This window comes from Salvelinus alpinus, chromosome 6, assembly GCF_045679555.1.
Source record: "Salvelinus alpinus chromosome 6, SLU_Salpinus.1, whole genome shotgun sequence".
Classification (NCBI taxonomy): domain Eukaryota; kingdom Metazoa; phylum Chordata; class Actinopteri; order Salmoniformes; family Salmonidae; genus Salvelinus; species Salvelinus alpinus.
In genome coordinates, this window is record NC_092091.1 from 62,507,367 (window position 1) to 62,534,955 (window position 27,589).

General features: G+C 42.7%; 2 protein-coding genes across 5 annotated transcripts in view; both read right to left on the reverse strand.

Annotated features, from left to right (window-relative positions):
- The window catches only part of LOC139579741 (zinc finger protein 184-like), a 42,632-nt gene extending 15,807 nt beyond the window's left edge, over window positions 1-26,825 (reverse strand). The window contains exons 1-6 of the mRNA XM_071408563.1: window positions 25,569-26,825; window positions 25,266-25,396; window positions 24,903-25,094; window positions 18,045-18,206; window positions 17,545-17,656; window positions 16,300-17,316 (exon numbers count right to left, since the gene is read on the reverse strand). Of these exons, the coding sequence (XP_071264664.1) occupies window positions 16,300-17,316; window positions 17,545-17,656; window positions 18,045-18,206; window positions 24,903-25,094; window positions 25,266-25,396; window positions 25,569-25,845 (1,891 nt within the window). The 5' untranslated portion in view covers window positions 25,846-26,825. The remainder of the gene's footprint in view (window positions 1-16,299; window positions 17,317-17,544; window positions 17,657-18,044; window positions 18,207-24,902; window positions 25,095-25,265; window positions 25,397-25,568) is intronic.
- On the reverse strand, window positions 101-4,822 carry LOC139577686 (uncharacterized). 4 transcript variants are annotated; one of them, XM_071404857.1, is made up of 3 exons: window positions 4,321-4,822; window positions 1,890-2,020; window positions 101-1,693 (listed from the first exon to the last, which is right to left on the reverse strand). In XM_071404857.1, exons 1-3 carry the CDS (start codon window positions 4,586-4,588, stop codon window positions 512-514), a joined length of 1,581 nt encoding a protein of 526 aa, XP_071260958.1. In that variant the 5' UTR covers window positions 4,589-4,822; the 3' UTR covers window positions 101-511. The 4 variants fall into 4 exon arrangements, with proteins under 4 accessions (XP_071260958.1, XP_071260961.1, XP_071260959.1 ...); XM_071404860.1 differs by having other exon boundaries at window positions 4,678-4,820; XM_071404858.1 differs by lacking the exon at window positions 4,321-4,822 and adding an exon at window positions 4,029-4,313.
- Window positions 26,826-27,589: the final 764 nt, after the last annotated feature.

Sequence of the window (27,589 nt, forward strand, 5' to 3'; positions counted from 1 at the left end):
TGGGGTATATTATGTAAGTGTATATTGGTTATAATATTGTGTGTATGCAGAATAGGGCGAGATAAGATGTTATGTACACTAAAGAAAGAGTCTAAATGAATGTCTTAGAATGAAAAGTCCCATTTTGTGTTTATTGAACATAAAACAAGTTATAAATACACCACATGAAAACCACACATAACATCTCAACTAACAATCTGCATGAACTTGATAAATTACATTCCATTCATTTTCTCATGAAATGTGTCTTGGTAAAAAAATTAAGTAGTTGAATGCAAGTAATTAAATAGGCACATTAATACATTAAATATGTATCAGACTTTGTAGGCTTATATAATCACACAATGTCTGGATGCAATATTCTACCCAGGAATATTCAACACCGATATCGGCTCCTCTTGTTATTCCAAACGCATCTACGGATCTATTCTGTTGACATATATGAAAATGAATCTTTGTCTTTAATGCAGGGTTTGATCTAAGCTGTCGAGTGGAATGGTTACTTTTTATGTTATAGAGTGGAATGGTTTTTCTGCTGGTGTATCCTGAGGTAGCTCCTCTCTGAAAACGTCTTCCCACAGTGCGTACAGGAGAACGGCCTCTCTCCCGTGTGGACCTTCAGGTGCATCTTCAGATGGTCCTGGCGGGAGAACCTCTTCTCACACTGGGGACAGCTGTAGGGTTTCTCACCTGTGTGGACCCTCTGGTGCCTCTTCAGGTCACGAGCCTGGGCGAAGCGCATGTGACACTGGGTACAGCTGAAGGGTTTCACCCCTGTGTGGACCCTCTGGTGGACCTCCACCTTCTGGGGGCAGCTGAAGCCTTTGTTACAGAACATGCAGAGGAACCGTTTCTCTTTACTATTGCCGGATGTGGATCCCCCTCCCCGAGCCTGGGCTTTAGCCCTGTCGTTTGAGTTCAAAATCTGATCGAAAATGACATGGCTGTGTAAATCGGAAGGCTCCATCGACGTGGACACTGGGTCACAATCCCTGAACACGTGTATAGGAGAGTGGGTCACAATGTTTGTATTTGTCTCTAAGCTTTCCCTGTAATCTAAGAAATCTCTGCCCTGTGAGTGTCCGTCTCCTAGATGACTATCTGCATTCCATGTGGGAGAAGCGTCACCCTCCACTTTCACAGTTACCTCATCTACAATTATATTCTCCCCTTTCTCATCTAGGCACCCTTCAGAGTATACACTACTACTGTACTGGTTCCAGTCCCCTCTAGACAAATCAGTATGTGTCTCTAAACCCAAGGATATGTTGCCAGGGTCCATCTCTGTAGTGTAAGAACAAGACGGATCATCACCACCAGTGTCTAACGTGTCACCATCACCATCTCCACGGGAATGAACCGTTCTTTGGCTCTGGTGAAATACCAGTAAGTACTCTGAACTGGGAGCAGGAGGACTGCCCAGTCTCTCTGGGTCTGATCGGTGGTCAGATCCTGTGTGTAAGAGCCTTCGTGTTAAAGTCTCGGTGTCTGTCTTTGACTTGAGGACTGCGTTCGGTGTTCCACTGACCTCAGTGATGCTGCTTCGGGTCCTGGGCTGCACTGGGGCGGTGATGGGGTCCTCTGTGGCTACAGAGGGTGCTCCAGTCTGGATGTCTCTGCTGTGCTGTGGGTCTTCATCTCCTTCAGACCTCGCCATCTTGACCCCAGGACCTGCAGCTTCTGCACCTGCAGACTGACACAAAAAGAGAGGAGGTTATTACCGGTACATGAGTAGAATTGGATAACAATGTCATAGGGAAGTTTCACAAGCTCTCCTATGGCAGATGTACATGTAAGCAAGTGAATAGCTGAGGGGAGCCTTTCTGAAATAAACGGGCCACATTTGATTTACAAAGTAACTAATTTTTATGCAATACTATTACACTAACCTCTATCATGATAACATGCTGGGTTGAGGTTCCACTCCCCTCATCAACAGTAATTGATTGGTCATCTCTCCATGTATTGTTCTTCATTGACTTCACAAAGCTCCTGTGGCCTTCAGTGAGATGTCCTTCACCTGAGAAAGTGATTGGGGGAAAAAGAGGTTATGTTGGCTACTGTCTGCTCAACGGTATAGACCCTTTTCTGTCTTTGCAAACACTGCTGCATGAGGGCGAAGAGTGCAATTTGGTTGCAGAACACGGGGGAGTTCTCATTTTAAGGCTTGTATGAAAGTCAATATACAATATAACATTGTAAGTGTATGACAACCCACAAATATATGGCTCTGGTTACAATAGCCTCTTTTAGAATCTGAGAGTGAAATACTTACACACTCGTCTCTTTCATGTAGGCTCAGCATTCCTAAACAGACCCATTTACAAGTCAGAATGTTGAACAAACATCATTTCAACTTACTTTACTTGTTGTCCATCGAGTTTGTCCCTATGTCGGAGGTAATCTGATACAAAATATCCACAGGGAAGCGTTATCAACCCTACCTTTAGTACGCTGGTATGTATATTGGTTTGTATTAAAGAAATGCAATTCGCACTTGACAAATTCTTGCACAATATGGCCGAGCATAACTGAACGGCAAACGCTTCATGCTGACTGCATCTCTTGACGTACATGTCAAGAGATTGAAAATACAAGCGACAGAACCTACCGGCGCTGCAAAGAGTCAGGTAAACAACCCTTTCCTGTGGATACCCTATCTCCACCTCCAAAAGGACCAACAGCGTGAACAACCGGTAAAGTGTAAATATAATTTTAGTCAACATTCTGGCTTGTAGAGACTACTGCATCTTTTCATGGTTACATTAAGACACCATGGAACCAGCGCGAGATATGGGTCGGTACAACAGTGCAGGGATGGGCTATGCCACTGTACTCCAGATTTGACCTTTATCCACACTGCTCTATCGAGAAGATTGAAATACTGTTCGTTTTCCCGGAAAAGTGCCCCTTTCATCCTCATGCTAGCTAGCAGTAGCCACAGCAGCCATTATGGAATTGCATGTCACATTGGCTGACACTGCCATTCCAAAATGGCTGTGATACACTACATGGCTCGTCGAACATCTCATTCCAAAAGCATTGCCATTAATATGGAGTTGGTCCCCCTTTGGTGCTATAACAGCCTCCACTCTTCTGGGAAGGCTTTCCACTCGATGTTGGAACATTGCTGCGGAGACTTGTTTCCATTCAGCCACAAGAGCATTAGCGAGGTTGGGCACTGAAGTTGGGCGAGTAGGCCTGGCTCGTAGTCAGTGTTCCAATTCATCCCAAAGGTGTTTGATGGGGTTGAGGTCAGGGCTTTGTGCAGGCCAGTCAAGTTCTTCCATACTGATTTCGACAAACCATTTCTGTATGGACCTTGAGTTGTGCACGAGGGCATTGTCATGCTGAAACAGTAAAGGGCCTTCCCCAAACTGTTGCCACAAAGTCAGAAGAACAGAATCATCTAGAATGTCATTGTATGCTGTAGCATTAAGATTTCCCGACACTGGAACTAAGGGGCCTAGCCCGAACCATGAAAAACAGCCCCAGACCATTATTCCTCCTCCACCAAACTTTACAGTTGGCACTCTGCATTCGGCAGGTAGCATTCTCCTGGCACCCGCCAAACCCATATTTGTCTGTTGGACTGCCAGATTGTGAAGTGTGATTCATCATTCCAGAGAACGGTTTCCACTTCTCCAGAGTCCAATCGGCAAGCTTTACACCACTCCAGCCGACGCTTGGCATTGCGCATGGTGATCTTAGGCTTGTGTGTGGCTGCTCGGCCATGGAAACCCATTTCATGAAGCTCCCGACAAACAGTTATTGTGCTGACAATGCTTCCAGAGGCAGTTTGGAACTGGGAAGTTAGTGTTGCTACTGAGGACAGATTTTTTGACGCGCTTCAGCACTCACTGGTCCCATTCTGTGAGCTTGTGTGGCCGAAATAGCCGAATCTACTAATTTGAAGGGGTGTCCACATACTTTTTTTTGATGTGGCTACTGATTGGAGCCCCCCAAAAAATAAACAATAGTCTCTACAAGCCAGCGTGTTGAATAAAATGTTATTTACACTTACTAACCATGATTGGAGCCCCAGTGCTGCTCATTGTAAACAATGTTAACGGTAGGGTCGGTATCTTCTGGCAAGGTGACCTGCTTTTATTCTGCATCCAAAAGTCGTGCGCATTTGTTTATTATATGATAGTGAATATTTGCGCTAGATAGATCGTAATCAGGGAATTTGAATTATTGCATTCCATCCAGAAACTGACGAAGACCCAATTCTGTGTAACATCTGACAACATGTTCAGGGGGGAACGGGGCTATAAGGAATCAACTTTATGAACGGCGACAGCCTTCTGCAAAATATACCTCGTACGATTCCTCTGTATCGGTCAAGGATCTTGACACTACTGGGACGACTGGCGAGGACGCGCTCTGCGCGCTCCCGTGCCACCTTCAGTTCGAGTAGCTGTAGTTTCTTCCGCAATGCCCTGTTTTCTTTCTGGCTTTGAGACACTTCCAAACGGATCACTGCATAGTCGTTGTCTACGAGTTTACAGATCTCTGCCACGGCTGCATTCGCTAGCACCTCCATGATGGAGGCTATTTGAGTGTGAAAAACCATACAGTTAGCCATTGTTAACTAACGTGATCAGCTACCTAGTTAGCGTTACCTAGATAACATCGACTAATAATGTCCAGTCTCCAACGCAAATGAAACACTACCTGGGGTAAGTATGCAATGCTGTGATGTTATGCGTCATTTTTCTGTTTCAGTATGTCAATACACGTCTAAATAACAACAATAAAAACGCTAAAGTGGTTCTTGGTCAATGTTCACTTCCGTTTACACTGAAGAGAGAGGATCTTATTGGTGCACGTCATAACTCAAAGGGTGTGGCTAAGTGAAAACGGGTACTGCTTAAATTAAAAAGGTATGCGCCCTGTTCTTTTAATTACGTTATTGCTTATTACGTTACACATCCAGGGCTCTAATTACCATTATAAACTGGGTGGTTCGAGCCCTGAATGCGGATTGCCTGAAAGCCGTGGTATATCACGGGTGTGACAGAACATGTATTTTTACTGCTCTAATTACGTTGGTAACCAGTTTATAATAGCAATAAGGCACCTCAGGGTTTGTGATATATGGCCAATATACCACGGCTAAGGGTTGTAGCCAGGATCTCCGCGTAGCCAGGATCTCCGCGTTGCGCTTAAGAACAACCCTTTGCCGTGGTATATCGGCTATATACCACACCCCCTCGTACCTTATTGCTTAAATATGGTCTGAATGCGGCCAGGGTACGAGGGGCGTTCCCTTTCGAAGCCCCTTCTTTCTTCTCATTGGCACCTCGCTGTCGTGTCTTCCCATATTTTCTTCTCATTCTCATTGGCGCTACAGCAGACATGCAGCGTTCACAAAGATACACACAGCAAGGCAGTGCTTAACGTGACCACGCCCCTGATTAGGGTACAGCTGTAGGATACCCCATTACTCCTATGATAAATTGCCTACTTTACTCATATCCCGACAACGGCTGTATTATTTTTTTAATCATTTATTAGCAATAAACATTTTTGATATGCTTGGTTGGTCATTTTTAACATAATGTTGTCATCTTAATCAACAAACTATACTGAACAAATATATAAACGCAACATGCAACAATTTCAATGATTTTGCTGTTACAGTTCACCAGTTCAAATGACGTTGGAGGTGGCTTATGGTAGAGAAATTAACATTGAATTCTATGGCAACAGCTCTGGTGGACATTCTTGCAGTCATCATGAATTGCACACTCTCTCAACTTGAGACATCTGTAGCATTGTGTTGTGTGACAAAACTGCACATTTTAGAGTGGCCTTTTATTGTCCCCAGCACACTTGTGTAATGATCATGCTGTTTAATCAGCTTATTGATATGTCACACCTGTCAGGTGGATCGATCATCTTGACAAAGGCTAAAATGCTCAGGGATGTAAACCCATTTCTGCACAAAATGTGAAAAATAAGCTTTTTGTGTATATGGAGCATTTCTGGGATCTTTTATTTCAGCTCATGACACATGGGACCGATACTTTACATGTTGTGTTTTATATTTTTGTTTAGGTACATCATACCCAAAAACACTTCTAAATGTAAAAATGTTAGCTTAATTACGTCACCATTTTTTTAACCCACTTCGCCGTGGACTTTAAACAGGGACCTGGTTCAAAATTGAATGCAATCAACTTTCAGCCGATTCAAAACATGCCTACACGGGCGCCCGGGTGAGATCAATCGAACCCCATCATTCTTTGCTCCTGTCGGGAAAACAAAAAGTAAATATAATATGACCTGTAATTGAATGAAAGAGAAAAAAAATCAAATTTTCAGAAACAAAGATTTTTCACGTTGTCCTTATTATTTTTGGGTTTTATAAACGGACGGGAGAATGAGAATTGCTGCCAGCTACTGGATGTGAAGAAATGTTACATTACATTCTTTGTTACCATCATCTCCTGTAATATTTACTCCAACCATACTAGTACTGGTTGAAGGGGGGAAGAGATTGAATATATCCCAGTGTTGTACTTAATCAAGTTGTATTAGTCATATGTACGGGATACACATGGTAGGCCTACTGTATACAGTACACTCAGCCGGGTCACCCATGATACAAGTCAGTACTTGATGTCCATCCATGTTTGAGAACGTTGGGAGATGACATGGAAACCGGCCACTAGGGGCAACAGTGAGCGCTGTTACCTTCAAGTATGTTTCCGTCCTGTAATATTTACTCCAACCATACTCGTACTGGTTGAAAGGGGGGAAGAGAGATTGAATATATCCCTGTGTTGTTGTTATTATTATTACAGTTTTATTAATCGATATTCGGGATACACATGGTGTACACCGTCCAACGAAATGCTTACTGGCTTACTTAATCATCCCAATAAATACATCTTACCAGTGTGTTATCCAATTACCACAACTGTAATAATAATCAATACAGATAGTCAATCAACATGATATGATGTATGTCATTTAGATATTTAGATATGACCATACCTGTATAGTTCCCCTTTTCACTTTCCTGCTTGATGTGGTCAAAAAGGTGGATAAGGCAAGTATCAGTGGAATGAGCGGTTCTAAAGCCAGATTGGAGTTCATAAAGAACTTTGTGCTCCGAGAAGGTATCCCTCAAGTTGATTTAAAACTAATCTAGATATTGCTTCCGGGTCATTCCATGTCATTTCAGCAAGCTATGACACCCACCATCTCAGATTGTTCTGAAATTGTTTCTGTATTTAGAAACAGATAAGATAAGCATTCTGGAAACATTATTTTGTTGAAATATAATGTGATCTCTGAGAAATTAAGCTAATTGATTGCACCCAACTCATTGTTAGAAAAAAGTTTGGTCCAAATCGGATGTTAGGTACTATATTTATTAAATATTAAATTAATCCTATAAATTAAAATGGCCAATCTGGTTGATATCAATTAGCTTAATTTCTCAGAGATCAAATAATATTTCCACAAAATAATCTTGCAGGAATGCTAATTTTAGGTTTTCTAAGAACAGAAATGAGATCCTGCAAGATGAGTATCGGCTCAGTCTGCCCATCCTGGACCTGCTGCAGTGAGGCGTATTATTGGAAGAGTGGGGGAAAAAATGTCACAATTTGTCAACAGATGGGACAGTTAATAGCACCATGCCAATTCCCACACCTCCAATACACAATTATACAGGAACCATAGAAGAGGTGGCAGAAGCTGCTAGTGAAACAGCACGCACATGCTCCTGGTTCACCAAACAGTATGCACATGCTCCTAGTTCACCAAACAGTATGCACATGCTCCTGGTTCTCTGGGTGGATGTCTTGTTGTTCATCTCTGCAGAGCAGGGTTAGAAGTCCAATCAAAAACATGACTCAGAACTACCACAATGAGGACAAGGTTGCTGACCCAGTGAATCTTCATCTTGTAGTAAATAGTTCACATCCCCACACTGGTTTTCATCCATTACACCCCCTCATCCTGCACTACTTATTTCATTGGAATTGTAGCAGTGTGAGAGAGAGATTGTCAATCAAAGAACCCTTCCACAGTCATGCAAAATGGGCTGCAGAATTCCGAATGGGGGTTGTTCGAGTAGAATCCCCTTAGGTGTCCCCTTCTCCCAGTCCCTGTGTAACCTGCGGGAGACAAAATGAAGCACCAGTTGAATGAATGTCAGTCTTTCCGCTTTAGTTTAATAACATTGAACCAAATAGAGTCATTTAATATCAACTGAATAAAATTATTTTAGAATGATGAAATATTATTTAAATATTGTGTTGAAACGTATAGACAGTTGGGAAAACTGAGCATGTTAGAAGAGCGCAGTTTCCCCAAGTGATCTGTTTCTGGGAAGATGGGGGAAGCAAAATCATGAACAACATTACATTTCATAATGGTGGGAATAAGTTTGGCAGCCAAATATAAAAATGTTAATGTCAGTATTACTGCTCCCAACTTATATACTCCGATACAGTTGAAAAGAAGGTGAAGGGATATAATGTAAGGAATCGAGGAACAATGAATTGAGATTGCATGTCCTCTCCCTTCCGCTTCCTGACCTGGTGTTGAGGTAATGCAGGGTTATGCATTCTCCTCCCAGGCAAATGTGGGAAACATGGATGATTCTGCACATTGGCCTGGATATTGATTATGTTTTATGTTATGTCCAGGCAAAGGTTGAAAACAATTTTAACACATTTTTTATGTAGCCTCATCTCTGGTTAAGAAGTTACCGACCTGCTCTGGACACTATGGCCAGTCTTTCATGAACAACTTTTACCATAGCAAAGTTATCACAAAGGATTTGTTTGAGCTGTGCATGGTAGCAGAGGACAAAGTTTCCAATCTACACTGCTTAATGAGCACAAACAAAGCAACTGGGCTGGATAACCTTCCTGCAAGATTCATAAAGGATAGTGCTGGTGTCACTGCTAAAATGATAACGCACATTGTAAACCTTTCTATTAGTAGTGGTACATTTCCCAATGATCTCAAAACAGCCCGGCTGTTTCCGCTCCACAAGATGAGCAGTAAAACAGATGTAGGAAACTACAGGCCTGTGTCAATCCTCAGCACCTCATCCAAAGTTGTTGAGAGATTAGTTTTAAATCAACTTGAGGGATATCTTCTCGGAGCACAAAGTTCTTTATGAACTCCAATCTGGCTTTAGAACCGCTCATTCCACTGATACTTGCCTTATCCACCTTTTTGACCACATCAAGCAGGAAAGTGAAAAGGGGAACTATACAGGTATGGTCATAAGCTTTTGACACTGTGGACAATGATATTCTCCTGATGAAACTGTAATGCATGTGTCTAAATTATGTAGCAGTGAATTGGTTTAGGTCTTATCTGACCAACAGAACACAAGTATGTAATGTTGGTGATGTTCTGTCAGAGGCCAAAGAAATATCCTGTGGAGCACCGCAGGGATCCATTTTAGGGCCTCTCTTATTTCTTATATACATTAATGATATGCCAGATACAGTAAAGTGCAAACTCCTGCTTTATGCTGATGAATCAGACATACTGGTATCAGGAAAGGATACAGTTTACATAGAGGAGACCCTGAGTAAGGAATTGCATTTTGTTAGAGATTGGTTGACAGACAACAAATTGGCACTACATTTGGGAAAAACTGAATAGATTTTGTTTGGAACAAAACTTAGATTGCTTAGGGCTGACAAGATAAAGGTAAACTGTGCAGGCAAGGAGATTGAATCTAAAACAAGTGTAACTTATCTTGATGTGTGCCTAGATCAATCCCTTTCTGGAGACATGATTGCTGCTAAAATTCTTTCTAAAAAGGTGAACAAATTGAAATGTTGATATTGTAACACTAGATATTTTAACATCAAAGTTACGAAACTGTTTGTCTCAAACTTGATTCAGTGTAATTTTGATTATGCCTGCTCTGCTTGGTTTAGTGGGCTATCGAAAAATAGAATGCAAAATAATGTTAGCAGGTATATGCTTAATGTCCCCCCTTGGAACCATATAGGGGTACAGGAGTTCCGTGAGGTGGGCTTGTTGCCTTTGGAGTCCAGAGTGGACCAACTTAATCATATGTTTTAACATCTTATATGATTGTGCCCCAGATTATATGAAGAAAAAAAAACACTGATATGGTCTATAACCAACACAGTTACAATACCAGAGCTAGTGTTATGTATTGTAAAATCCCAATAGTTAACAGTACTGCGAGGAGCTATACAGACCTTTTTCTATACAGGCATTTGTCTATGGAATAGCCTCCCCTTGGAGATCAAGCAAAGAAAAGTAGAAATAGCTTTAAAATGCAGGCAAAGGTTTTCATTTGGACAAGGTTGTCGAAGTAAGATAAACCACTCCACTGCCCCTTGCACCCTACTGCTGGTCAGGTGTATTTATTTGAACGATAGGTATGATGTGCAATGAATAGATTGTGAAATTAATATGGTTGATTTTTAAGGTTAGGGAAAAGTGGAGTAAATATTGCCACTTTTTAGGATGTCAATATAAATCAATGTATTTATGGTTGTTTGTAATTTTGTCTTGCCTTTTAATCATGATATGTGTTATTGTTTACCATGGAGGACCACTTTTAAGTGATATCCTCTGGGTCCACGCTGTGCATTTTGTTTTTTATGTCTGTTACCCAAAATAAATTCAATTCAATAGTAAATACATCTAGCATGTTCTTTGGGTCAGCTAAATACAATCAATGCATGGATCACACCTAAACATACCTAAGTAGCTACTGTATTTCAATTCTCTTTCATTTATTTTTACAACGGGTGTGTTGAGGTTCAATTACAAATGCAAGCAACTGCTTTTTGGGTGATGCACAGCTTGTTTCATTAGGCGTGTGTAACAGGTCCCACTGTGAAATAGGATAAAACATGCCTGCTTAACATTCATTCCAATGAAAAACATTCACAAATACATGAACCTCTTTCTCAATGACAGACAGTACTTTATATAGCTTTCAATGCTATTCATGTAATTAGTGATGACATTAAAATATGGTCTGGTGGTGTACAAAACAACTACAATAACACCCTTGTGTTACATAGGCTACAACAGTACATACAATTTATACAGGCTAGTAGTAAAACAAATGATAGAAGAGGCATACAGATTCAATGTAACAAAAACCCATAGGCTAGCTAACACAGAAGCTAAAAATAGTTAGGGCGAATTGGCAGGCTAGTGCTAATGGACAGATCGAAATTCACAGAATGTTTACCTGGAGGAAAATGGGGGAGGGTCATGCTTTTTCAACTTTAGTCAAGGGGAGGGTTTAGTATTTTTATTTTTTTACCTAGTCCAGGAGAGGGTCATGTAATTGATAAAATGTTAATATTTCTCAGTGTTTTATTATTGCTTATTAGGCTATATATCGGTGTGCGACACGCCGCTCCTCATTTCTGATTCTCCGCTGGGTGCGCAATTTCAATTGAGGAGAGGGCGAAGATGAGGAGGACCAGAGCTCAACTTTGATAGCTTGCTACTACTATAATTGATTTTATTAAAAACAATATGTTTCTTGCCCATGATGTATTTATCAGAGTTATCAGAGTGACTTACATTGTGGTGCTGAATCTTGAAGCAGCAGCAACGCACAATCAATTGGAAATGGACAGCTCATGGTGCTGAAAGTAGACAAATTCGGCGAGGCATAATTAATTTCACCTGTCTTCATGTTAATTGGACTTTACTAAAAACAGGAGGTCTTTGTGTTGGAGCCTATTTCTTCCTATGCAATATCCTCTCATACCCCGTATATTAGAGGCTTCGTCCTTCAAATCGATGGACATAGCAGCCTATAGCCTAATTTCGTCTGTCAAACAGGCCTACGTTTTATTAAAGAAAATGGCAAAAAGCACAGGCCTACCCCTTGATAGTTTATGATTCGAAAGCAATTAAATCTATATATATTATATAAAGTGATCTACAGTATAACAGCGCTTTATGCTAGAAACAAGCTGTGAAATAACCTGGAAAGACGTGACACCGATGCATATGGGGAATGGTTCCCAGCTATCTCATGTGTACATCTCAAGCCACACGGCTACGATTTCTCCCCTATGTCTGTTAAGGCTACTCAGGAAGGAGAAGTTCATGTAACATAGTTTGCACATGATGGGCGTCCATGGTGTGAACGGTCTGGTGCTTCTTCACATAGTTCGTCTCAGTAAAGCTCTTCCAAAACATGGAGCAGGCATATGACTTGTCGGTGTCTGTCCCACTGCTTGGCCTCCCATGTTGTGACCCAATGACACCAGAGGAGGTAGAAGCAGGAGTCGTTGAGCTCCTTCCTTGACCTCTAGCCATTGTTTGGGTGTTGTTGGGATTGTGTGCTGTGTTATATGCTAGGTACCTCTTGTGGTGAACATCGACCCTGTCTGTAACCCTGAGGTAGATGAGGAAAGCTAGACCCAGGTCCAGCTTCTATGAACCAATTCACTAGGCATTGGAGAAGACATACTTCCTGAAAGACTACCACCAGGGGGGGTCACCCCCCACTCTCTGTGAAGGCTGAATCCCAGAGTGACCTGCTCTGTTCATGGATACTGTGGTGTTTGTATCATAGGAACAGGAGGGTCTATCTCTATCAGCCCCAGGCCCTGCTTCATCCCTGCACTGAGACTGAAGAGAAGGGCCTTGGTTGCTGACTGTATCTCTGGCTAGAGTCTCTGTCTCTCTGATGACCACCAAGACTGAGGTTGTTCAGTCCACCTGTCCACTGGTTGTGTTCTGTGTGGTGGTGGAGTCTCTGTCCCTCGTGGTTCGGTCCGGATCCAGGATTCCGATTTGGGGCCAGGGTTTGTGCCAGCCGCTTCAGAGGTCCAGTCTCTCCCACCAGCAACACCGGATGTCAGCAGGTCCTCATGGAATGCAGACTGTAAAGACAAATTGAACAGAAGAGCATAATGGTTTATTTAAGAAACTCTTTGCAGTCCACAGAAACAACTAACATGACAGAGCACGCCCCCATTCTCATCAACGGGGCTGTAATGGAGCAGGTTGAGAGCTTCAAGTTCCTTGGCGTCCACATCAACAACAAACTAACATGGTCCAAGCACACCAAGACAGTCATAAAGAAGGCAAGACAAAACCTATTCCCCTCAGGAGACTGAAAAGATTTGGCATGGGTCTTCAGATCCTCAAAAGGTTTTACAGCTGCACCATCGAGAGCATCCTGACGGGTTGCATCACTGCCTGGTATGGCAACTGCTTGGCCTCCAACCCCAAGGCACTACAGAGGGTAGTGCGTACGGCCCAATACATCACCGGGGCCAGGCTTCCTGCCATCCAGGACCTCTGTACCAGGCAGTGTCGGCGGAAGGCCCTAGAAATTGTCGAGGACTCCAGCCGCCCTGGTCGTAGACTGTTCTCTCTGCTACCCCATGGCAAGCGGTACCGGGGCGCCATGTCTGGGTCTAAGAGGCTTCTGAACAGCTTCTGCCCCCAAGCCGTAAGACTCCTGAAAATCTAATCAAATGGCTACTCAGACTATTTGCATTGCCACCCCCCACACACACTGCTGCTACTCTGTTATTATCTATGCATAGTCACTTTAATAACTCTACCTACATGTACATATTACCTCGACACTGGTGCCCCCTCACATTGACTCTGTACCAGTACCCCCGCTATTGTTATTTTGCTGCTCTTTTATTATGTTGTTCTTGTACCGGATCGCCAAGTCTAGAACCAAAAGGCTTCTCAACAGTTTTTACCCGCAAGCCATAAGACTCCTGAACAAGTAATCAAATGGCTACCCGGACTATTTGCATTGTCCCGCCCCCCCAACCCCTCTTTTACGCTGCTGCTACTCTCTGTTTATCATATATGCATAGTCACTTTAACTATACATTCATGTACATTCTACCTCAATGAGCCCGACTATCCGGTGCCCCCGCACATTGGCTACCCGGACGATCTGCATTGTGTCCCGCCACCCACCACCCCCTCTTTTACGCTACTGCTACTCTCTGTTTCATAAACTCAGCAAAAAAAGAAACATCCCTTTTTCAGGACCCTATCTTTCAAAGATAATTCATAAAAATCCAAATAACACAGATCTTCATTGTAAAGGGTTTAAACACTGTTTCCCATGCTTGTTTAATGAACCATAAACAATTAATGAACATGAACATTAATGAACGGTCGTTAAGACACTAACAGCTTACAGACAGTAGGCAATTAAGGTCACAGTTATTAAAACTTAGGACACTAAAGAGGCCTTTCTACGGACTGAAAACTCCAAATGAAAGATGACCAGGGTCCCTGCTCATCTGCGTGAACGTGCCTTAGGCATGCTGCAAAGAGGCATGAGGACTGCAGATGTGGCCAGGGAAATAAATTGCAATGTCCGTACTGTGAGACGCCTAAGACAGCGCTACACGGAGACAGGGCGGACTGCTGATCGTCCTCGCAATGGCACACCATGTGTAATGACACCTGCACAGGATCGGTACATCCAAACATCACACCTGCGGGACAGGTACAGGATGGCAACAACAATTGCCCGAGTTACACCAGGAACGCACAATCCCTCCATCAGTGCTCAGACTGTCCACAATATGCTTAGAGAGGCTGGACTGAGGGCTTGTAGGCCTGTTGTAAGGCAGGTCCTCACCAGACATCACCGGCAACAACATCGCCTATGGGCAAAAATCCATCGTGGCTGGACCAGACAGGACTGACAAAAAGTGCTCTTCACTGACAAGTTGCAGTTTTGACTCACCGGGGGTGATGGTCTGATTCGCGTTTATCGTTGAAGGAATGAGCGTTACACCGAGGCCTGTACTCTACTCTGGAGCGGGATTGATTTGGATGTGGAGGGTCCATCATGTTCTGGGGCAGTGTGTCACAGCATCATCGGACTGAGCTTGTTGTCATTGCAGGCAATCTCAACGCTGTGCGTTACAGGGAAGACATCCTCCTCCCTCATGTGGTACCCTTCCTGCAGGCTCATCCTGACATGACCCTCCAGCATGACAATGCCACCAGCCATACTGCTCGTTCTGTGCGTGATTTCCTGCAAGACAGGAATGTCAGTGTTCTGCCATGGCCAACGAAGAGCCTGGATCTCAATCCCATTGAGCACGTCTGGGACCTGTTGGATCAGAGGGTGAGGGCAAGGGCAAGGGCCATTCCCCCCCCCCCCCCAGAAATGTCCGGGAACTTGCAGGTGTCTTGGTGGAAGATTGGGGTAACATCTCACAGCAAGAACTGGAAAATATGGTGCAGTCCATGAGGAGATGCACTGCATACTTAATGCAGCTGATGGCCACACCAGGTACTGACTGCACTGCATACTTAATGCAGCTGATGGCCACACCAGGTACTGACTGTTACTTTTGATTTTGACCCCACCCTTTGTTCAGGGACATGTTCTTCCATTTCTCTTAGTCACATGTCTGTGGAACTTGTTCAGTTTATCTCAGTTGTTGAATCTTATGTTCATACAAATATTTACACGTTAAGTTTGCTGAAAATAAACACAGTTGACAGTGAGAGGACGTTTCTTTTTTTGCTGAGTTTTTATAGTCATTTTAACCATACCTACATACATCCTACCTCAATTAGCCCGATTAACCGGTGCCTGTATATAGCCTCACTACTGTTAGTTCACTCTTTTTTTTACTGGTTTTATTTCTTTACTTATCTATTGTTCACCTAATACCTATTTTTTTACTTAAAAATCAAACTGTTGGTTAGATTTCACTGTAAGGTCTACATCTGTTGTATTCGGCACACGTGACGACAACTTTGATTGGATTTATCTCTTGCTTTTTTGGGGCGTTTTCTTAACTGCATTGTTGATTAAGGGCTTGTAAGTAAGCATTGTATTCGGCGCATGTGACAATGTTAACCACAATCAATCACATTTTTAACAATATGGAGCCATTGGAGTTTATTATTTTTATAAATCCATGTGTTGATTCAAGAATTAAGTTTTGGATCGACTGAAATAATAACCAAGTCAGTCAGCACAGATTCTATCTTGTATTTAAGTACAATACTTTTATTGCACAAAATTGTACATGTGACATGTATTGTAGAATAACTTTTCTCACTATGGTAACACTTTTCTGTAAATATGGTCCCCTCGCTTTGATAAAATCAATTTTAGAATGACTTGAAAAAGATTCAACATCTTTACTACTTAATGTCAAGAAAACATTCATTAAGGCACTATAATTTCCTCATAAAACACCAGCATCAAGCAGGACAAGGTTGTTACTCTATATGCAAAACCAACAGAATGAACTACAAAAACTAGTACTTCATTACATTTCACTATTCATGGGGCGTGCACATTTTCTGCTGGTGTATTCTCAGGTAGCTCCTCTCGAAGAACCTCTTCCCGCAGTGCGTACAAGTGAATAGCCTCTCCCGTGTGGACCTTTAGGTGCATCTTCAGATGGTGCTGGTGGGAGAACCTCTTTTCACACTGAGAGCAGGTGTAGGGTTTCTCCCCTGTATGGACCCTCTGGTGTCTCTTCAGGCTGGAGGAGTGTGAAAAACTGGCCCTGCACAGGAGGCAGCTGAAAAGTTTCTCCCCTGTGTGAACTCGCTGGTGCCTCTTCAGGCTGGACAAGTGTGAAAAACTGGCCCGGCACAGGTGGCAGCCGAACGGTTTCTCTCCTGTGTGCATCCTCTGGTGGATCTCCACCTGTTTAGAGAAACGAAATACTTTCCCACAGAACAAACACGCGAAGCGCTTCTCTTTGCCACCAGATCTACTGATAGCATTACTACTACTGTCATTTGTCAGTGGGCTTGTGTTGCCATTTAGTGTTGAGGCACTGGCATTGTCTGAGGTCTGGTTTAACATAAGGAGAGTGTGAGGAGGACGAAGGTCAGGGAGTGTCTGTGTTGTCACAGGGTCCATGTTCCAGTTGATAGATCCTATAGAAGGCAGGCTGAAGGCAGCACCTGTTAGGGGGTTAACCTGAGACACCATCAGTCTCTCTGAATCACAACTATAGGAGCAGGATGGAGCATCGCTCGCAGAGTCTGTTCTCATATGGACACCTCGTCCCCGCTGACCAAATCTACGCCTCGCCCTGGTCTCAGCCAGTCTGTTGTCATGGAGACTAAATTCCGATGTTGTTTTATGTTCCACTCTCTGTTTCTGGTTGTGGTTAACAGTGTTGTTCCCAAGCCCAGAGTTGAGGACGCTTTCCCATCCACTGACATCCACTATGTCGCCTCTGGTCCTGACCTGCTCGGTGATGTTGTCCCCTGGGCCCTTAGCTATACCAGTCTGGGAATCCAAGATGGTCACCCAGTCTCCTCTGTTAGCTTCCAGCCAACCACCTGCAGGAAGAGGTTACAAAATATAATTTATAAACATGGCAGAGAAAACTCTGTATATGGAGTTTGTCAATTACCTGGTTAAGTTGATACATTAGAATGTGTTTTTCTATGTAAACATAAGTTATATTAATTTCATTTTATGAATGGAGAAAAAACAATAGCCAGGTGCATAACTATTCCCATTGAAGATCTATTACTGTATGTAGGCTATATGTATGTCTCCCTTACCTTGCTCTCCCATCTTTAGTCCACTCAGCAGATCAATGCTCTCTGGACCATCTTCTATTATCTCCTCTTTGACCAGCAGCAGATCAGGCTTCCCATCCTCCATGTCTACTGACTGTAAGAGATACAGAGTGAGAGGATGTTGAATCAAGACATCTGATATGAGCACCCTGCTATGGAGCACCTTCTGATTGGACAATGAGGGATTGCTATGAGTATTATGTAAATATGTTAGTTGATTTGATTACTTGACACTCTTTAATTAATGGTTTGATAATTGAAAGGCATGGTCCCAAACTTAAGACCAAATTAACCAAGACCTGGGCATGTATCCGCAAACTGTCTCAGAGTAGAAGTGCTGATTGAGGATCAGGTCCCCCACCTGTCTATATAGTCTTATTCATTATGATCTAAAAGGCCAAACTGATCTGAGATCAGCACTCCTACTTTGTGGAAAGGCCCTGACCTAGTACCATTAAGATGTTAGTTCATAGTGGGCTCACCTCAGTGTGTGTGGTCCTGTGCTGCTCAGCTGGTTCCTCTGTGGGTTCAGGAGAAGGTGTAGTCTGGTTGTCCTCCATGACCATGGTCCCCTCAGAGCTCCCCAGACCCTCCTCACACCCCTCATCCTTCACCAGCAGCACCTCTGGACCCTCCTCCTCCTCCTGGAAGGGACAGGTGATACAGATTACACAGACATACACTCCCTCAGGTACATATACACAGATAAACACTTTCAACATGGAGGGTCCATACTTGCAAACATAAGCAACCACTTAAATGTAAACGGGTCCCTGGTACAAAATGTGTATTAGCCAATTAAAATCGTAACCAAACGCCAAATTATAGCTGGTCCCATCAGACAATATGGCAAACATTAGCCCTTTGATAACCTCACTGATTATATCCTGGCACAAGTTCTTCCAACCGCAAGTTCTGTTAATCAAAACAACTATCACGTGTATTTGACTGACTGGTCAAATTGCGCTCTGTGTAAATTGCCTAGTCCACATAATTGTTGCAAATTGTGGCAAGTGTATTAATCTCACATTAGTTTTCCCCCCTCTTTGAAATGTAGATTTACATATGTCTTAGTGTGTTGCCTACAGCCAACAACTTGAAAATTAAGATGAAGAATTAATTGTTAAGCCTTGCACAAACACACTGCTATTGGCTAATAATCATATTGCATAGGTTATATTAAAGGTTATATTAAATGGACATACGGGTACACAGTGTAGACCTACATGTTTACATGTAATTTGATAATCATCTGCTTTGTCACAAGCTAGGTTTCCATCCATTTGGTGACAGATTTTCATGCGAATATTTAAAATTCGCATAAAAATATGTAAATTTTCCAACTAGTGGTGTTTCCACTAAACTAACTTGTATCAGATAAAAATCAGTGCGTGATGACATAGCGCACACAAAATGTACTTTAGCGCTTAAGTTTTCATGTACCTAATACAAATCTAAAGTTCAATGTGTTTCCAACTCTACTGATGGTTTTGTCACAAACTGTTACGTTAAATAGCAAACGTGCCTACTGGTCTTGGCACCTGCGCTCTAGCCAACAGCTGGCAGATACGTTTCGGGTAGGCTAGTCTACATGATGAGATTATGATGGATAAGAGCGAAAATACACAGCTCAAAAAAATAAAGGGAACACTTAAACAACACAATGTAACTCCAAGTCAATCACACTTCTGTGAAATCTAACTGTCCACTTAGGAAGCAACACTGATTGACAATAAATGTCACATGCTGTTGTGCAAATGGAATAGACAACAGGTGGAAATTATAGGCAATTAGCAAGACACCCCCAATAAAGGAGTGGTTCTGCAGGTGGTGACCACAGACCACTTCTCAGTTCCTATGCTTCCTGGCTGATGTTTTGGTCACTTTTGAATGCTGGCGGTGCTTTCACTCTAGTGGTAGCATGAGACGGAGTCTACAACCCACACAAGTGGCTCAGGTAGTGTAGCTCATCAAGGATGGCACATCAATGCGAGCTGTGGCAAGAAGGTTTGCTGTGTCTGTCAGCGTAGTGTCCAGAGCATGGAGGCGCTACCAGGAGACAAGCCAGTACATCAGGAGACGTGGAGGAGGCCGTAGGAGGGCAACAACCCAGCAGCAGGACCGCTACCTCCGCCTTTGTGCAAGGAGGAGCACTGCCAGAGCCCTGCAAAATGACCTCCAGCAGGCCACAAATGTGCATGTGTCTGCTCAAACGGTCAGAAACAGACTCCATGAGGGTGGTATGAGGGCCCGACGTCCACAGGTGGGGGTTGTGCTTACAGCCCAACACCGTGCAGGACGTTTGGCATTTGCCAGAGAACACCAAGATTGGCAAATTCGCCACTGGCGCCCTGTGCTCTTCACAGACGAAAGCAGGTTCACACTGAGCACATGTGACAGACGTGACAGAGTCTGGAGACGCCGTGGAGAACGTTCTGCTGCCTGCAACATCCTCCAGCATGACCGGTTTGGCGGTGGGTCAGTCATGGTGTGGGGTGGCATTTCTTTGGGGGCCGCACAGCCCTCCATGTGCTCGCCAGAGGTAGCCTGACTGCCATTAGGTACTGAGATGAGATCCTCAGACCCCTTGTGAGACCATATGCTGGTGCGGTTGGCCCTGGGTTCCTCCTAATGCAAGACAATGCTAGACCTCATGTGGCTGGAGTGTGTCAGCAGTTCCTGCAAGAGGAAGGCACTGATGCTATGGACTGGCCCGCCCGTTCCCCAGACCTGAATTCAATTGAGCACATCTGGGACATCATGTCTCGCTCCATCCACCAAAGCCACGTTGCACCACAGACTGTCCAGGAGTTGGCGGATGCTTTAGTCCAGGTCTGGGAGGAGATCCCTCAGGAGACCATCCGCCACCTCATCAGGAGCATGCCCAGGCATTGTAGGGAGGTCATACAGGCACGTGGAGGCCACACACACACTACTGAGCCTCATTTTGACTTGTTTTAAGGACATTACATCAAAGTTGGATCAGCCTGTAGTGTGGTTTTCCACTTTAATTTCACACACACCCTTCAAATCCAAATCCAGACCTCCATGGGTTGATACATTTGATTTCCATTGATAATTTTTGTGTGATTTTGTTGTCAGCACATTCAACTATGTAAAGAAAAAAGTATTTAATAAGAATATTTCATTCATTCAGATCTAGGATGTGTTATTTTAGTGTTCCCTTTATTTTTTTGAGCAGTGTATTTGTATTTGTCAAATAGCGGTCAAGCATCGATCATCAAGTCACCAGAATAAGACTCGATATTTATTGGAAAGACGCGTCAAACTCAATACTGTGCACTTTCACTCCCCTGTGAAGTTCATCATAACTTATTTAATATGTAGCTTAAAACAGCATGGTTTCCCGAGTCGTAGTGGGAGGACCATAAACCATATTGTTGCGTGACTCCAAGTTTACTTCGATATGATGGTCATTATATCAATATTTACACAAAGGCGTTTCCACCGCCATTTCTCGCATAATACATTTTACCAAACCCAAAAGATCCCACCATGTCGAAAGAACACATGATCTGTCTGCAATTATAACATTTTACCGAAACTTCCTGTTTCCATCACAGCTGTCATTGTTTTTTTATATACAGTATGACTTTACTCAAACTGTGGATGGAAACATGGTTACATATGTATTATCTGACTCGAGGAGGATGAGCGTTAGTGTACAATAAATAGGCTTATAGGTAGCATTCTCGTTATCATCCTACAGATGAGGCAGTATTGCAGTTCCTTTAAATATGTTTAATCGACAGTTAATGTAGGATGACATTTCGCTGTCATTAGTATATTCTTATGTAGACTACACTTACATGCAGACCTATAACGTTGTATAGGCTATGCATTATTATAATCATCCACTTCGTCACATGCGTTTTGAATCGAGCATTAAGGTCCAGCAGTGAACAGTTTTTTCCTAACAAAAAAGCTTGATGCGAGGGGTGCTCATGGTGAAAGTGCACTAATGATTTAGTCGACCGCTTTAGCAGTGTGTGCTGCCTAGAAGTGATGGTGATAATGGTAGCCTACATGACTGAAATTTGACAGTCTTTTTTTAAACGATGTATGATAAACTTAAGTTGTAAGGACCTCTTGTGGAAGGGTGTGTGTGAAACAGAAACAAAAACATGAATTTTGTCATATGCCAAAACCGTGAAAATGTAGTCTAACATCAGTAGTAGCCAGTAACCTCTTCAAGGATGCGTCAATGCAATATTGGCACACAACATTTTGTTACAGACCAACTGAACAAAAGTAAACCTTGATTTTGAAGGTTTAAAATATCTAGTTGCCAGGGTTTACCTATTTTAAGAAATAATATTGGTTGGTGGATATAAAGTCTTTGATAGGCTGATGAAGAATGTGACAGGATATAATCAGTGCTACCTATTGAGGTTAGCATAGGGCCAAACGTGTGCCATGTTATGGGACCAATTTAGCGTTCTGTCACGTGCAAGTAAATTTACGATTTTAATTGGCTGATACACATTTTGTGCCAGATAAGCAACCATGTAAATTTAAACGAGTTATGTTTGCACAGTGTTGTAAAAATTACCCAACTGTCATTCTTGAGTAAAAGTAAAGATACCTTTAATAGAAAATGACTCAAGTAAAAGTCACCCGGCAAGATACTACTTGAGTAAAAGTATTTGGTTTTAAATATACTTATGTATCAAAAGTAAATGTAACTCCAAAAATAAAAGTATAAATCATTTAAAATTCCTTATATTAAGAAATCCAAATTAGATAAATGTTATTGGTTTTTAAATCTACAGATAGCCAGGGGCACACTCAAACACTCATTTACAAATGAAGCATTTGTGTTTAGTGAGTCCGCCAGGTCAGAAGCAGTAGGGATGACCAGGGATGTTCTCTTGATAAGTGTGTGAATTTGACAATTTTCTTCTCATGCTAAGCATTCAAAATTTAAAAAGTACATAATTTCTTTAGGAATGTAGTGAAGTAAAAGTTGTCAAAAATGTAAATAGTAAAGTACAGATAACGCCCCAAAAAATACTTAAGTAGTACTTAAGTATTTTTACTTAAGTACTTTATAACCTCTGTTTGCAAGTATTGACCCAGAGTGTTAACCCATCCCCACTACACTTGAGTCCTATACTGTAGTTACAATAGAACTTCATATTTATGTCCACCATGATGGATTTAACAATTATGTGGGTTCAAATAAGTCAACTATGATAAGTCAAATGTTATCATCAGACAAACCTGACTAACTATTTTGACGTAGCCAGTAGGTGTTTGTTAGTGTGTGGGTAAGTGTAGTTATATTTAGTAAGTGTATATTGGTTATAAAGTGCAGTTGGGTATATGCAGAATAGGGTGAGATCCGATGTGATGTATATTAAAGAGTCTCAATGAAAGTTAAAATTAAAAGTCCAACTGTTTATTAAACAAACAAGTTTTAAATAAACCATATGAAAAGCACACATGCACATCTCAACTAAAGATTTGCATAAACTTGATAAACTGCATTCATTTCCTCATTAAAATTGTCTTGAGAGGAAAAAAATGAAGTAGTTGAATGGAAGTAATGAAACAGGCACTTGTGAACATCATATAGCCTACACAGTACAAACACATTATGTAACAGACTTTTTAGGCTTATACACCGAGTGTACAAACATTAGGAACACCTGTTCTTTCTGTGACATAGCGAGTGTTTCCGTTGTCCAGTCATTTTTTTGGTCGACATTTAGAATGTTAGCATAGAAAGTAGATGCGACAACTGCCTGCTAGGGTGCGTTTCCATTTAACTATCTTGTGTCAATAAAAACAGCTGGACCTAATGTCACACTTATTATTTTTTATTTTTTTAATCGCTAAAACCTACAGTGTCAAATAAAAATGTAGTGGTTGAAATGTTTCCATGACCCATTTAGGCAAATTGCGCATTAACAAATTGGCGACACCTATCTGTTTCATGTCTCAGGTAGTCTACGAAAGCCCACATGGATAGAATGCAATAATTGACTCATATTTGCCATATACTAATAACACTCATGTGCCAATGTATCGTCGCGGTCCGTGCCATGGTGAAACTTGCACTCCTGTAGATCTGAAATAATTGGATGGTGAAACTTGCAGCCAACCAGAAAAGCAAAAGTGAAACAATTCAGGCATTCTTGAAAGTCAGGACAATCCTTGTCCTGCAAAGAAACATTTTTACACATTGTAGAGTCCATGCCCTGAAGAATTGTGGCTGTTCTGAGGGCAAAAGCGATAATTATGCTGGTGTATCCTGAGGTAGCTCCTCTCTGAGAACCTCTTCCCCCAGTGCGTACAGGCGAACGGCCTCTCTCCCGTGTGGATCTTCAGGTGCATCTTCAGTTGGTGCTGGTGGGAGAACCTCTTCTCACACTGGGGGCAGCTGTATGATTCTCCCCTGTGTGGACCCTCTGATGCCTCTTCAGGTTGAACGAGTGGGAGAAACTGGCCTGGCACAGGTGGCAGCCAAACGGTTTTTCCCCCGTGTGGACCTTCTGGTGCCTCTTCAGGTCACTAGCCTGGGCAAAGCACATGTGACACTGGGTACAGCTGAAGGGTTTCACCCCTGTGTGGACCCTCTGGTGGATCTCCACCTTCTGGGGGCTGCTGAAGCCTTTGTTACAGAACATGCAGAGAAACCGTTTTTCTTTACTATTGCCTGATGTTGCTCCCCCTCCCTGCGCCTGGGCTCCAGCCCTGCTGTTTGAGTTTAATACCTGATTGAAAAGGACGCGACCGTGTGAATCGGAATGCCCCATCAACGTACACACTGGGTCGCGATCCCTGCACACGTGTAACGGGGAGTGGGTCGCAACGTTTGGATTTGCCTCTAAGCTTTCGTTGTAATCTAAGAAATCTCTGCCCTGTGAGTGTCCGTCTCCTAGGTGATTATCTGCCTTCCATATGGGAGGAACGTCGCCCTCCACTTTCACAGTAACTTCATCTACGACCAGACCTTCCTCTTTCTTATCTAGGCACCCTTCAGAGTATACACTACTATTGTACCGGTTCCAGTCCCCTCTAGACAGATCAGTGCGTCTCTCTAAACCTAAGGGCATGTTGCCAGGGTCCATCTCTGTAGTGTAAGAACAAGACGGATCACTGACAGTCTCTAACGCGTCACCTGAGTCCTGATGGGAATGAACAGTCGTCGGGCTACCATAAAGAAAATACTCTGAGCCGGGAGCAGGAGGACAGCCCAGTCTCCCCAACCCCAGTCTCTCTGGGTCTGACCTGTGGTCAGGTACTGTGTGTAAAAGCCTTTGTGTTACAGTTAAAGTCTCTGACTTGAGGATGGCGTTTGGCATTCCACTGACCTCCATAATGCTGCGTCGGGTCCTGGGTTGAGGCGCAGGGGCAGTGGATAGGTCCTCTGTGGCTACAGGGGGCGCCACTCCAGACGTTGCTCCAGTCTGGATGTCTCTGCTGTGCTGTGGGTCCTCTGCTTCAGTCCTCTCCTGCTTGACCAGAGACAATCCTCCAGGACCTGCAGCCTCTGTATCTGCAGACTGACAAGAAGAGAGGAGGTTATTACCGGTACATGAGTTTAATTGGATAACAATGTAGTAAGGAAGTCTCACAAGCTCCTTTGGCAGATAAATGAGGATGTTACATGCCTTTCTGAAATAAACTGGTCACATTTGATGTACTGTAATTTGATGTAATACTATTACACTAACCTCTATCACGATAACTTTCTGGGTTGAGGTTCCACTCCCCTCATCAACAGTGATTGGTTGGTCATCACTCCAGATATTGTGTCCTGCTGGCTTCACAAAGCTCTTGTGGCCTCCAGTGAGATGTCCTTCACCTGAGAGTTATTGTGGGAAAAATAGGTGGTTAGGTACTGCTATATTGTACACTATTGACACTGCATGTTAGGTAACACTTCTCATAACTTCTTGAACGATAACTAAGTTGTAATCAGGGGAATTATTGCATACTATCTAAACATGCGCAGAGGGGAACGGGGCAAAATGTACCTCTTGCCATTCCTCTGTATCGGTCGAGGATCTTGTCACTACTCGGACGACTGGCGATGACGCGTTCTCTGATAGTCCTCTCTGCGCGCTCCCGTGCTACCTTCAATTCTAGTAGCTGTAGTTTCCTCCGCAATGCCCTGTTTTCATTTTGGCTTTGAGATATTTCCAAACGAAACACTGCATAATCGTCGTCTACGAGTTTACAGATCTCTGCCACGGCTGCATTCGCTAGCACCTCCATGATGGAGGCCATTTGAGTGTGAAAACCCATATCCATTGTTAGCTAGCTAACGTTAGAAGCTATCTAGCGTTACCTAAATAACGTAACATATATCAACCAAGTCCTGTGTTAATAAATGTCTAAATAACAATAATAAAAACGCTATCGTGAAATTGTTCTTGGTCACTGTTTACTTCCCTTCCACACGGATGAGAAATGATTTCATTGGCGGACGTCTTGGGGCGTGATTAAAAGAAGGGTGCGGGTTGCTCTTTGAACTACGGTAATGCTAATTATATTATAAATAAGACTAATAGACCTTTTGCACAACGTAGCAACAGCCACTTCCTACCGGACACACAGCTTCCTGTCATCCTGATTTTAGCCATACTAGTCTCGAAGTCGCTCGTTTTATCATTACCTCAGTATATTAATCTGCCCTCCCAAGCAAAAAGGCAGTAACTGCTCATTTGGTCGAAAACTAGTTAGTCATTTATGTTTCATTAAATGCATGCTTAATCATGTGGACAAGTATCCTGCCTCTATTGTATTGTGTTTTGGAGAAAATGGTGGTCGTATTAGCAGTAACTGCAAAACGTTACTGTGAAACCAAGGTAAATGGCAGTAACTGAATTTACTGCCTTTTAGCTTGGTTTCAACCTGCCCTTGGCTCCAGTTACTGCGTTTTACCTTTGTATCATTTTACTCTGATGGGGATGCAATCGAACCTGTATGACACTGACTGACAGCTACACACACATACATTGCTAATCTAGGGATACAACACCATGGCACAGCATTCCCGGGGGGAAATGATGGTTGAACTTGCTCTGAAACGCCGACATCCAGACACTGGTAAGAACTAGCTAGCTAAGTAGATCTGACATCAAAATTAATTTGCTAGCGAGCATAGACTAACAATGCTACCTGCTCTCATCAGAGATCTGCAATTGATACTAACGTCAATCTATTAGCCATATAATGAATTATATTCTGAAATTTAATCTGATGGTTTCTTTGAATCAGTACACCATACACACGATTTCTAGCCAGTGACAGCCACCTAGCTAAAACTGACGCGCCCCTACCAAAACGTCAAAACCTACCTAGCTAGCATTAGCATGAAGCAAGAGATTTGTGCTACATGTCCCCATAAGAGACGATCAGCAGTTTATACTAGCTTTAATCTATTATGCCTAGAATTAATATAATCCTTATAGTTGTATTCTGACATTCAATGGGTTATTTGAATCCGTAACGTTACACCACACACATGATCCCTAACCAGCTGACCGTCAGTTGGACGTGCACCCCATACTGAATTGTCAAAAGCCACGCACACTCGTTTTCCGGATGAGCGCACACATAGCATTGCTAGCTTATTAATAATATATCTACTCACGTTCAGGGTTTCTGGTTTTCTTTTATATTCCAGTTTTGCGTGACTGTCCTGGTCAGGAAAGTTAAAATCCCAAATTGTATCCATCACCTTTGTTGGTGGCATATGTAATTAGTACAACAAGCTTTGACATGCCAAACGTGTGCTCAATGTGTCTGCTTCAGTGTCATCATTACATGAATGCGGAAAAACTGTTTTGCATGACTTCCACCAATCCCTGTGGTCTAGATGATTAGTATCTATGCGGATCAAAGTTGCCGTGTGAGGGTATATTAGGACAGTACAACCACGTCAATACTAGGTTTTATTCCTGTCAATGTCCATCCATGCAATTTTATTGTATTTGTAAATAAAAATGAAAATGTAAGAGCCTTTTTGGGAGCAGATATGAAATTAATAGAT

What these genes read in the sequence shown, in the direction of transcription:
- LOC139577686 (XM_071404857.1), bottom strand. Translation starts at nt 4,588, where the DNA reads ATGGCTAACTGTATGGTTTTTCACACTCAAATAGCCTCCATCATGGAG. An exon ending in ATACAGAGGAATCGTACGAG is followed by an intron (nt 2,021 to 4,320) that starts GTATATTTTGCA and finishes TCACTTTCTCAG; the next exon opens with GTGAAGGACATCTCACTGAA. An exon ending in AGCATGTTATCATGATAGAG is followed by an intron (nt 1,694 to 1,889) that starts GTTAGTGTAATA and finishes TTTTTGTGTCAG; the next exon opens with TCTGCAGGTGCAGAAGCTGC.